This window comes from Elephantulus edwardii, unplaced genomic scaffold, assembly GCF_000299155.1.
Source record: "Elephantulus edwardii isolate Elephantulus edwardi_28Jun2011 unplaced genomic scaffold, EleEdw1.0 scaffold00025, whole genome shotgun sequence".
Taxonomy (NCBI): domain Eukaryota; kingdom Metazoa; phylum Chordata; class Mammalia; order Macroscelidea; family Macroscelididae; genus Elephantulus; species Elephantulus edwardii.
The window spans coordinates 15,452,922-15,466,130 of record NW_006399775.1 but is presented as its reverse complement, the minus strand read 5'-3'; the positions used below and the strand labels follow the sequence as shown (position 1 = coordinate 15,466,130).

The following is a 13,209-nucleotide window of genomic DNA, read 5'->3' as shown; positions in this document are numbered from 1 at the left end:
TTACCTATTAATGATGTTCTAGATAATTTTATAAAAACACAAACCCTTTGCTGTCAAGTTGATTCTGACTCACAGTGAACCTCATCAGATTTCTGAGAGTCTATAAATCTTTACAGGGGGAGACTGCTCATTGTTCTCCCTCAGTGAATGCTGGTGGATTGAAACGGATATCAGTTCTTTACAACACTAAAAGTAAAGCAAAATTGCATATAACATCCTTGAGGAATTTGCATTTGATACTGGCAAAGGCAGGGCTGTATAAGTGACTTTGTGAAGTCTGACACAGGTAAAAGGAAAGGTATTTTTTTGATTGATTCAGTGACTGGAGTAGTGGGGGTGGGTGTGTCGGAGACAGTGGGACTGGCACAGTACAGAACAGGGTTTAGGGCTGTTGTACATTGGGTCGCTATGAGTCGCAGGTGACTTGAGGGCACATAACAACAACAATGTAGATGGAGGCAACTATTGTAATGGATGTATACACTCTACAGACAGACATAGAATTTAATTTTTAAGAAGCCACATGTTAAAAAGAAAGAAGCCACATGCAATTGCATTTAAATTGTCATTAAGATTTCTGCTATCACCTTGTTGTTATGTGCCATTGAATTGCTTGCAACTCATAGTGACCCTATGTACATTAGCTCTGAATCCTGCCATATCCTGAGACAATCTCATCATCTCAGACAGACCTAATCCCATGATCATTCATGTACTCACAACTTGGAGTAATGCAACAGAAACATTTTCAGCTTTTCTTAACACTAAGCCCCCCACCCACAACCATTCTGAAAAGCAGTTTGGCGCTTCCTCAAGAGGCCAAACATAGAAATTTCATATGACTCAGCTATTCCATGACTTGGAATACACTCTGAGAATATGAGAACTGAGGCACAGAGATTTGTACACCAATGTTCACAGCAGCATTATTCACCATAACATGAACATGGAAACAGCTCAAATGCCCAACCACAAATAAATGGACTGAGAAATTATGGTACATTCACACAATGGAATACTATACAGCACACAGGAGCAATGATTTTATAAATTATTACCTAACTAGGGAAGGCCTGGAGAACATTATGCTGAGTGAACTAACTCAGTCCCACAAGGATAAATATTGTATAAAACCATTATTGTAGAATGAGTATAAGGTGGGAGAGGTTGGAAGCAGAGGGATGAGGATATGTAGGGGCAGGGGGATTAATCATGGAGTTGTACAATTTGATGGGTGGGAGAGTGAGGGAAATTGAAAGAATTTGTTCTTGAAAACAATACATTAGAATTTTGTAAATAAATTAGTAGAAAATAAAAAAACAAACAAAAATTTCCCCAAATGGTTTGCTTTATAGTATTATAAAAATATTCTTAAAAAAACCCCCCAAAATATTCTAAAGTATATGCATATAAATGTGGATGCACATTTTTCTTGAAGAGAGATGACCTAAAATAACTGTGATGACCTTAGCTCAACTATTTTCTGATTTCTATTTTTCACATTCTCCTCATACAAATTATCTAAATTCTCCACGAAACTGGACTCTGTGAAGAGGAGCGTGGCATCAGGGTTGGAGGGAGATTCAATAACCTGTGCTATACAGATGATACAACCTTACTTGCTGAAAGTGAGGAGGACTTGAAGCACTTGTTGCAGAAGATCAAGGAATGCAGCCTTCGGTATGGATTGCATCTCAATGTCAAGAAAACAAAGATTCCTACCACTGGACTGATAGGCAACATCATGATGGATACAATGAAGATTAAAACTGTCAAAAGGTTCATCTTGCTTAAATCCACAATTAATACCCTTTGTACCAGCAGTCAGGAAATAAGGAAATGCATTGCACTAGGAAAATATGCCATTTGGGACTTCTCCAATTATTGAGGAGTAATGATGTTAGTTGCAGGACTAAGGTGCATCTGATTCAGGCCATAGTCTTTCTAATCACTTGTTATGCATCTGAGAGCTACACAATGAATAAGGATGACAGAAAAAGAACTGGCACCTTTTTGTGGCATCCCATGGATGGCCAAGAGAACAGATACATGTCTTGGAGAGGATGCAGCCAGAGTAGTCTTTGGAGGCAAGAATGATGAGGTTTCATTTCACATACTTTCAGCATGTTGCCAGGAGGGGCTACTCTTTGGAGAGGGACATGATGCTGAGAAGGGTGGAGGGTCGGTGAAGGAAAGAAAGACCCTCTACCAGGACTGCAATGGTGACTGCAGCAATGAGCTCTTGCATGTCAGGAAGTGCGAGGGTAGGACAGGACAAAATAGGGTTCAGATCTTTTGTTCATAGGGTCACTATGAGTCATATTCTACATAATGGCACCTAACAACAACATTAACACCAAGGAAAATGTAAGAAAGCACAAATTCTGATTGATTCTATACATTTAAAGATGGGAAAAGAGAGATCCAAAGGTATGTAGTTACATAAGTAGAAATCATGACTGATGAAATAAGTTTAAGAATACAGCTCCTTATCCAAACCTGGAGTCACAGCTGGGCCTGGGGACTCCCTCAGAGGTTGTGGTACTGTGCTTTATGCTTTCTGTAAAGAATCCAGTCCAAACTCATTGCCATCCCATTGATCCCTATTCAGAGCACCCCTCCAGGGAGTTTCTGAGGGAGGAGACTGCCCATCTTTCTCTTGTGGAGCAATTACTGGATTTGTAACATTGACCTTAAGGTTAGTAGTGCAACATGTAAGGTATTACACCACCAGACGTCCTTCTGTAAAGAAAAGGACTTAGTAAATGAAAAATATTCCTACGAATAAAAGGGTTTGGTCTTTAGAACCATGAGAAGAATTTTACCAGAGATTGTTATTTTGGACATAGAATTTGGTTTTGGCTTGTTTTTCAATAGTGATAAGAATGGTGAGAAAGTTCTGGAAGATGCAATCAACTTTAAACTGAGAATCTAGTGTCTCTGTATTTTATAGTTTTTAATAAAGCTTCTTAAGTGTTTTGGGCTTTTTAGAAAGAAAAAAAAAAGCTAAAAATAACCTTCTTTTGAGGGAAAAGGAAGAGAGAGAAGGTAATTGCAGTTTAAAAATTCCAGAAAGCAGTAACAGGTCTCATAATAAGCCTTTGTTGTTGTTTTTTTTTAAAAAAACCAAACATACCTAACAAACCCAAAACATGAATATTTTTTTTTTAAACATGAATATTTTATAAAAATGTACTCAATTCTAAGCATTTAAACATCTACTTTCTCCCCCATATTACTGAAGGGATAAATATTACAAAAATATTTTTTCTTATTTTGATGACTACATCCACACCTCTCTCTGAAAGAACAAAAACGGGCTTCCTAACATTATCTCTCTCCAACGAGCAAAATAATTTTGTTTCATTTTAAGGAGAGAAACCTATACATGGAAATCAGAAACTATAAAGAAACAGCAAAATACTGAAAACTGGATAAAATCAGCTTTGATTCGGGTTACTCACACTCACCACAGACTCCCTGCTCCACCTATTAACAATCTTAGATTGTTTCCCACTCCAGGCCACTGGTGCTTAGCCACAGCCTCCCTGTTAAACATGGTGGTGTTGGATTTCCAATATTGAGGCTTTATATTAAAAAGCATTTTAAAAGGACCATGGGACAAGCATTACAGGACCCACGGGTATTCCTATACCCTCAAAAGGAAAACCACCTCCTGGTAGGGAAGTCACTTTCATCACCCCAAGACCACTGAGAACCTCCAGTGGGAAAGCGTGAGCTCATGTGGTTAATTACAGCGACTGCTGGCCATGCAACCTCAGATGTCACATTCTGTTGCCAATCACTTTAGCTAAAGAACCAAAAGGTTTAAGGTTTCCAGTATTCTGAGATCTGAAAGACTTTTTACCTGCCAAAGCCAAAACCTGGCTCCCTGGGGTGTGCTTTTCCAGTAAGCACTGATGACGTGCCTAAAGCCTAACGCAGAGCACAGGTTTGTATTCCTTACGCTGAGCTGGGGCTAGGGAAGTCTCAGATAGTATGGACGGTGAGAAGTCACAGGAAAAACAGGAGGAGCAGAGAGGAACAAGAATGAACTGTAAGGCTCAGGTAAGAAATGAAGATTCAAATTTCAACATGTTTAAAAAGGCTCAAAGACAGACAAAACCAAAAAACCAAGCACACCACCCCAAACTTTCCTTGTAATATTTAAAAAAAAATTGTGTTAAATAGAGGTAACCACTCAGGACTGCCAACTTGTGGCTAATTTTCAAGCAATAAAGTACATACATACACACAATGGTCATTTAAAACGTGAGTTATTTAAAGCTAAATTTCCTTGGTTTATATTTTAAGGACAAGCAATTCAAACTCAAATGCATAAAGTACAGTAAATGATCTAAAAACTCTTCCCATTCTGCCTTCTTAATCAGTAGATTTGATATGGAATCAAGCACCCACTGGCCCAGACAGGACAAAATATTTAAGACTAATCACTGCCACAGCATCTATGGAATTATTCCTTGTTTTCAATAAGACACTGTTTGACATATGGGCTCTCCTTTCCAAGAAATCATGACTGCATAAAGGGATACAGACACAGAGGGAAATCTGGGTCTCATTACCACAAAAGGCTCTCGTGTTATGGATTACTTAAAAATACTCACGCAGAGGGTGTGTGTGTGTGTGTGTGTGTGTGTGTGTGTGTGTGTGTGTGTGTGTGTGTGTGTGTGTGTGTGTGTGTGTGTGTTTTAAAAAGGCTATATGTCTTGGACAATGGAACTCAGAAGAATATCCTTTACTGTACAACTTTCTATGGTTGTGCCCAGGACTCTCTGGCATCCTTTAACAGTAACTTACTTGTTTAGGAAAATCACAATAAATGTTGGATCACTATGGTAAAGTTTTCCAAATAATATCCAACTCATATAATGTAAAGTCTAGCCAGCAAAGTATCACGAATATCATAGACTAACCAGAACACAGTTGCTACAGATGACTGAAAAAGCTGCCAAAAGTTTGGTAGGGGTTATTAAAAACAAGGAAGAAAACTGAGACACATGACAGTCATAACATGGACCTCAGAATCAAACAGACGAAAGATCATTTTAGCTCTGCAATGACTAGTATGACTCAGTGGAAAACTCTGTAATCTTGGAGTCTCAGTTTCTTCATTAAAAAAAAAAGTAATAATAAAGAAATAAATGTCATAATATTCTACTCACCAAACCTTAAATGCCCTCTTTTAATAGGGAAACATTATTTCTTCTCCAGTTCAAGTACTATGATCCCCATTTTTCTGTTCCTAGCTGTTGTTGTTGTTGTTATGTGCCATTGAGTCGCTTGCGACTCATAGCGACCCTATGTACAACAGCCCTAAACTCTGCTCTGTCCTGTGCCAATCGCACTGTCTCTGACACTCCCATTCCAATTATCCCAGTCACCGAATCAATCCACCTCATAGAGGGCCTTCCTCTCCTGCGCTGTCCCTCCACCCTCCCAAGCATGATGTCCCTCTCCAAGGACCGGTCTCTCCTCACAACAAGTCCAAAGTATGTTAGACGGAGCCTCAGAATCCTTGCCTCCAAGGAGCCGCCCAGTTTAACCATTTCCAGGACAAATCTGTTTGTTTTCCTAGCAGTCCATGGTATTCTCAATACTCTTCTCCAGCACCACAGCTCAAAGGCATCAATTCTCCTTCTATCCTCCTTGGTTATTGTCCAACTCTCTGATGCATAACAGGTGATTGCAAAGACCATAGCCTGTATCAGACGCATCTTAGTCTCCAGAGAGACACCATTGATCTTCAGTACTTTGGAGAGGTCCCTAACAGCAGACTTTCCCATGGCAATGCGCCTTTTAATTTCCTGGCTGCTGGTGCCAAGACTGTTGACTGTGGAACCAAGCAAACTAAAGCTGTGTACAATCTCAATCTCTTCACCATCCATCCTGATGCTGCCAATTGGTCCAGTGGTGAGAATCTTTGTCTTCTTGACATTGAGCCTCAATCCATAATCTGTTCTGCATATAGGTTGAAAAGGTATGGAGATAGGATGCATCCCAGGCATACGCCCTTCCCAATTTTGAACCATGCAGTGTTCCCTTGCTCTGTTCTGACGACTGCCTCCTGGTACAAGTATAAGTTTAGCATTAGAATGATCAAGAGTTCTGGGATTCCCATTCTTCTCAGAGTCAGCCATAGTTTGTTATGATCTACACAGTCAAATGCCTTTGCATACTGTTTCTAGCTACCGGTTATAATATAAACTTCTAAGTTAGAAACGTTGTTGTGTACCATCGAATCAGAACTGACCCACAGCTGATCCTCTGGAGAATTTTCAGAGGCTGTTACTAGCATGGGAGGAGACTGCCCATCTTTCTCCTGCAGAGCAGCTGGTGGATTTGAACTGTGTGACTACAGGATTGCAGTGCAGCTTCTTACCACTAGGTCGCCAATATGAATTCAATAAACACTTCTTGGATGGCTTGATTAATAAGCTGAAGCTCTGAAATGGACTGTCTTCTCACTGAGGGAGGATTGCTCTCATAACCATCTTTGCACATCCTCAGCAGCTGGCACAGTTTACATATAGAGGGCAGGTAATACATTTAGTAAATGCAAGTCAATGTGCCTATATTACCATAAGGGAGCTTTGGTGGCCTAGCAGCAAGAAGCTGTGCTGCAACCCCAAAAGACAAGTGGTTCGAGGACACCAGCTGCTCCAAGGGCGAAAGATGGGCAATCGGCTCCTGTGCAATTAACTGCCTCTGAAAACCCACTGGAGGGTCAGCTATGGGTCAGTTCTCACTCTGGTACACAACAACATACTACCATAGGGAGTGGCTTCTTCTTGTTGCTGCTGTTGCCGATTGCCTTCGAGTCATGCACGACTCATAGCCACCCTACGAAAAAAAGGCCTGAAGCTCTTCTACAACTATCGACATTTATCAAAGCTCTGGTGGCTTTTAGTGGTAAGGAATTGGGCTACCAACACAAAGGTACATGGTTCTAAAACACCAGCTGTTCTGCTAGAGAAAGACAAGCAATCTCCTCCCTTGTGATTAACTGCCTCTGAAAACCTGCTGAAGGGTCAGTTCCAACTCAAAAGTGCATAAAAATAATATTACCATTGATGCTTTAAATGGTTTAGGGTTTGTGTTTGTTTTTTAATTCTTTGAGGCTGTAGTTAGTGATAGGGGCTGTTATGGATTGAATTGTATCCCTCAAAAGGATATGTTGAAATCTTCATCCCAAGGACCTTATTTGGAAACAGAGCCTTTACAGATGTAATCAAGTTAAGATGAGGTCATCAGAGGGGGCCTAATCCAGTATGACTGGTATGCTTAAGAGAGAAGAGACACAGACACACAGGGAAAATACCATGTGAAGATGCAGACAGTGGTGGAAATGGTGTATTTCTAAGTCAAGGATTGCCTGCAACCTCCAGAAAGGAGGAAGAAACAAAGATGAAGCCTTCCTTTAAAACCTTCAAGGAAAGCATGGCCCTACAGACACTCTGAGCTTCTAGTATTGCAAGGGAATAGAATGCTATTGTTTTAAACCATTCAGTTTGTGGTAATCTATTATGCTGTTGTTGCTATGTGCTACTGAGTCATAATCAACCCATAGCTGAACCTTCTGCGGGTTTTCAGAGGCATTTAATCTCAAGAGAGGAGACTGTCCATCTTTCCACCACAGAGCTGATGGCAGATTCAAATTGCATGCCTTCAGGATCTCAACACAGCCTCTTATTACTAGGCCAGCAGAGCTCCCTTAAATCTGTTATATTGTTGTTGTTGTGTATCGTTGAGTCGGAACTGACCCATGGCTGACCCTCTGGTAGGTTTTCAGAGGCAGTTAATTGCACACGAAGAGACTGCCCATCCTTCCCCTGCGGAGCAGCTGAGAGTCAAACCGTGTGCCTTCGGCATTGCAGCTCAGCTTCTTACCACCAGGCTACCAGAGCAGTTCTAAAAAACTAACACAAGCTTTTATTTTTTTAAAATAAAATTTTCTTTTAAAAAGATTGTGATTTTAATTAAAGTTTACAGAAAAGTTAGATTTTCATTCATTCATTGCACATTTTACCTCCCCTCCTTCCTTTCCCCCTCCCCTAGTTCACTTTAAAAAAAAATATTCATTCCTTGTCGCACAATTACTTACCTCCTCACCCTAATTCTCTTTACAATTATGTACCTCTTATTCTGGGCTGTTGTTGTATATATATAACGCCTAATCATATATTCCTTTTAAACAGTTCTTTCCCTCATCTGTTCCAAGCCTTTCATTTTATCTCTTATTAACACATTTTTTTTTTCAGCAACTGCATTAAAAAGTTACACTAATTGCTCAAATAGAATATATTAAGCTTCTTGGACATTCTAAGTGCAGCTAATTAGAAAAGCTATTAAATTAGGAAACTAGGAACTTACAGAACACAAAGACAGAATCAAGAAAGATCCCACCTAGAACACCACTCACTGATACTCGTATTTCCCTAATGCTTCCTTTCACATGAATTTGAAGCTAGCAGTCAGAGTGACGTTAAAAATAAACAAATCCGCTTATGTCACTCTATTTCATGAAGTCCTTCAGGGGTTTCTCATGTCATCAAGAATAAAATCGAAGCTGCTTATGGGCCTCACACCTCTGCTCGCCTGAGAGCTGGTGGACATCTACTCCCTCCTCTGATACCACTCCTCTCCTTGCTCACTATGCTCCAGCCTTACAAGTTCTTTCTTTCCTTCCCTTCTCGCCTCTTGCAACTAATTCCAATGACAGTAAAATCTGTGTTGAGTCAGAAGTGGATGGAATTGCCTTGTTTTTCCATATTTCACAAGTTTTCAGCCTCTAGCAGATGCAGACTTACCGCTTCTCTGTCACTTGTTTCAGTGGAAAGCTTGAGCCTTCTGCTTTTCTGGCAGGCTTCTCCTTACACAGCTTCCAACTTTCACAGGTTTTACTTTCTACCTATTCAATAGTTACTATATGAAAATCTCTTTGCATTATTATCTCATTCAACCATCACAAGGGATTTGGAGATGCAGTTATCTTCCTATTTTACAAGTGAAAAAAGTAAGCTCAGAGATTAAATGATTTATTCAAAAGAGAGGTATTCTGTGGCACAGCCCCACCTCAGTTTCTTCAGATATGCCAAAGTCACTCCTCCGTCATGTTCTTTGTACTCGCTGCCCACTCGTCTAGGAATGCTGCTCACCGAGCTACCACAGAGCAGGCTCTTTCACAGTTTCCGAATCTTAGGTTCAATTTTTCTCAAAGAAACTCCTCTGATTGTTTTAGATGTCATGGAATCAATTCCAAGTCAGGCTCACTGCTGTAGAGCAGGAACCAATTCATAAGTGACCCTTCAGGCTGTAAACTGCATAGGAGGAGATAGTCTATCTTTCTTCAGCAGAGCCACTGGCAGATCCAAACTGCCAGAGAGGTGCCAACTTTGGGTTAGGAGCTTAAGTCTCTATGCCACCAGAGCTCCCTTCAATTTCAAGTCGGTTACCACTATTCTCTATGACAGCATATTCTTTTATGAAATATTTCTTTTCTTGTGTATTGACTGTCTTCCTCAATAGGCTTTAAGCTCTAGGAAGAGAGAGAATGTTTGTTTTGCTAGTTGCTGTCATGTCAATTCTGATTCAGGACAACCCATCCATTAGGAGATCACAAGAAAACAACACCACCACCCCAACAGTTTATTTAAAGGAAAATGGAAGAAAGTTCTGATGGTGATTAGCAATGCTTTCCTCTGGAATAATTTCTGCTCAATCAGCTAATGTCTCAAATGAATGCTCTAAATTCCAGAACCTGACACAGGACACACAGTCTTCAATTTCTATTTGGTAAATGAATGATTGAGGAAGAAGATGAGTCGCAGGCTTCAAGATAACACAACTTTGTCTAGAATTAGCATCAATACACATTTTTACGGGGAAGAAAGATAGGAAGACTTTTCCCATGCAATTTAAAACCTTGAAAACCTAACAGAGGGTCAGGTACGAGTTTCTAATGTAACAGAAATAAGAGACCCTTTTTACTCATTAGAGAGTTGAAAAGGACATTGTATAATGCAAACCATCACTGGGCTTCATATCCTTAAACAAGTCACTGAAGAGCTCCAACTCTGAATCTGCACATTGAAAAATGAGAACTATACCACCTTCTTTACTATTTTCCTTTGTTTTTATGAGGGTTATAGATAAAGTAAGCAAAATATACTTCATACAAACTCATAACTGTAGAGTCAGAACTGACTCATAGCTGATCCATGAGTGGGTTTTTGAAGGCCTTAAATCACACAGGAGGAGACTGCCCATCTTCCCTGCCACAGCTGCTGGAGGATTCCAAGCACCAGAGAAGGACAGACTTTGGGTTAGCAGTGCAATTCTTTAAAGCTCCATCCCACACACTTTGATCATATCACCAGGAGGGACCAGTCCTTGGAGAAGGACACATCCTGGAAAAGGTAGAGGGTCAGAAAAGCAGAAGAGGAAGACCCTAGATGAGATGGGGTGACATTGCGACTCTGGCAATGGGGACAAGTGTGTTAAACATGGTGAGGCTGGCTCACGATAGGTCAAGGTTCAGAGCGATTGTTCATAGGGTCATTATGAATCGTACTCAACTCAATGGCACATAACAACAACAGGTCCCACAAGAAAGCTATGGTGGCCTAGTGGGTAAGGAATTGTGCTGCCAACCCAAAGGCAGGTGGTTCAAATGTACCAGATACTTTACAGGAGAAAGACGGGCCGTCTTCTCAATGCTATCTGTAGCCTCTGAAAACCTACTGTGGAGGGTCAACCAGGAGTTGGTCCCACGGCAATGACTTTGACTTTTGACTGAGTCCGCAGAGCAAATAAAAACGAGAGTGTGATGGTGAAACATGAAAGGAGAAGTCAGAGAAAATCAGCGCTAAGGCTCCACTGGCTACAAAGTTTCCACCGGCTACTTACATTCTCTCTAGTTTGTGTAACTATCAAAGTTGAATGCTTCTATTTCCCCACCCCCAAAATTGTATGCTTTTCTAGATACTGTTAGATCTGATTTAATGGTTAGAACAACCAGTGAAGCAAACAGGACATAAATACTCACACTGTAGGTTGAAAAATCATCTCAAAAGTTACGCGACTTCTATAAACTATGTAGTTTAGGGCAAGTGATGTATGTAACCTTTGAAATGATCTAAGGGCTTGAAGCTGAGGTAATCAGGCTCTCCTCTTGAACCACAAGAGTGGCACAGCTTGTGGGTTAGTGGCTCAATTCCCTACCACCTCCACCATCAGAGGACAGCAATGTGTCCTAACTACTCAAAGACGGGATGCTGTAAGGCCCAAAGAGGTCAATAAAGTAAAATAGTTAAGTGTTGTTTGCAAGTAATTACTAGCTCATAACAGCCCTATATGTTAAAAAATTAAACAACAAACAAACAAACAAAAATCCAAAATCTAACAGACTCACATTAGTTTCTTTACAGGAAAACAAAAGACAGTTCTTATCATAATTAGTAATGCTTTCTTCTTGAATAATTTCTTCTCAAATACGGAATATGTTAGCTTTGGAAATAATCTATAAAACTGTTTAGACTAGCAGTTTAAAGAATTTATCTTGTTAGCAAAAATAATCCTTTTACAAATAAAAGATAGGAATTACCATTAGCCATATTCTATACTATCATTAGTGTAAGTTTTAAAAATGAAAATGAGGGAAAAGAGTATAATTTGACCTATGAGAATGCAATAATATTAATTTTCAAAACTATCAAAAGGAAAATGACCTTCCAAATAACAATAGCACAGAGCAGTATTTGTTCTTCTCTCTCAGTAACATATATATTTTTCCATTAAAATAAAATAAAAAAGGGAGATTACTAATGTAAACACAAGAATCCTGCTGCCTGATTTTATTAAAATCCATTTTAAAACTATTGTTTCAAATTTTAAATATAAGATTCAATAATTTTTCTACCAATATTAGATCAAATATGCTCTATGCCTTCCATCAGGGAATCTGACTCTGTATTTAGTCACTATGGGTTGTACCCAACTTGATGATACTTAACAATATATCTACAATTGGAAAAGGACAGAAGTCCCCAAAACCTTCTGGACAAAGGACTATACAACCTACACTTTGAGCAATCTCGATTCTCTTTTGTAATAGAAAACCACATGTTGACACATAAAATCTTTAGAAGAAAGAAATAGAATACCTTGGAAGTCCTCAGAATTGGGCAACTTGACACCACATACAAAGTAATCTTTATGTTCATTCTGTGAATTTAACCAAAGGATGAAATTAATACATTCATACATATAATATACATTAACTCATTGCCAGTGAATTCATCCTGACTTAAAGTGACCTTGTAAGGCTGGACAGAATAGCTCGGGAGGGCTTCCTAGGCTGTAATCTTTATGGAAACAGACTGACATGTATTTTTTCCTGCAAAGTTGCTGGTGAACTCAAAACACGAACCTTTTAGTTTGTATCCAGATGCTTTAAATATTGTACCACAATAACATCTTCATGTATATACACATATCTTTCAAAGACATTTAAGAGCTATCTTGAAAAATTCAGTACTTCAGTGTTAACTCAGATGTTACTTTCCTGTACTCAAAGCATTATAATTGTTGAAACTAGGTGATGAGTACACAATAATTGATTTTACTACTTTCTTGCTCAGTTTCTATGCATGTAAATTTTTTATAATGTCATATTCAAGGGAAAAATCATGCAAAACTTTTATTAAGATTGTCTTTTCACCAATTTACAGCTAGTAATGAAAAACTTAAAAGGAATTTGTTAAGATTCTCTGAAGAGACCATAACCGCCATCCAAGCAGATATATGCACACCCATGTTCACCATGGCTTTGTTCACAAGGAGTTGGAAACAACCTAAGTGCCCATCAACAAATGAATGGATAGAGAAGCTGTGGTATAGTCACACAATGAAATACTATGCTGCATTGAAAAAACAGGGAACTCATGCAATATTATTCAAAATGGGTGACCCTGGAGGATGTTATGCTGAGTGAAATATCTCAGTAACAAAAGGACAAATACTGCATTGTACCACTGCTGTAGAATGGGACTGACATCAGGGTTGGGGTAAGACTGCGAAAAACTGGATAAATTATGTGTACCGCATTGAAACAGACGAGGGAGAGAACAGTTTAAAAGCGATATATGATAGGGTATTATGGTTATCACAAGAGTCCAGAATTAAGGTTGC

General features: G+C 39.4%; 1 protein-coding gene across 1 annotated transcript in view; it reads right to left on the bottom strand.

The window, feature by feature from the left end:
- UVRAG (UV radiation resistance associated) overlaps positions 1–13,209 on the bottom strand; it is a 349,759-nt gene that overhangs the window by 153,416 nt on the left and 183,134 nt on the right. Inside the window, exon 11 of the mRNA XM_006882863.1 lies at positions 12,183–12,243. Within this exon, the coding sequence (XP_006882925.1) occupies positions 12,183–12,243 (61 nt within the window). The remainder of the gene's footprint in view (positions 1–12,182; positions 12,244–13,209) is intronic.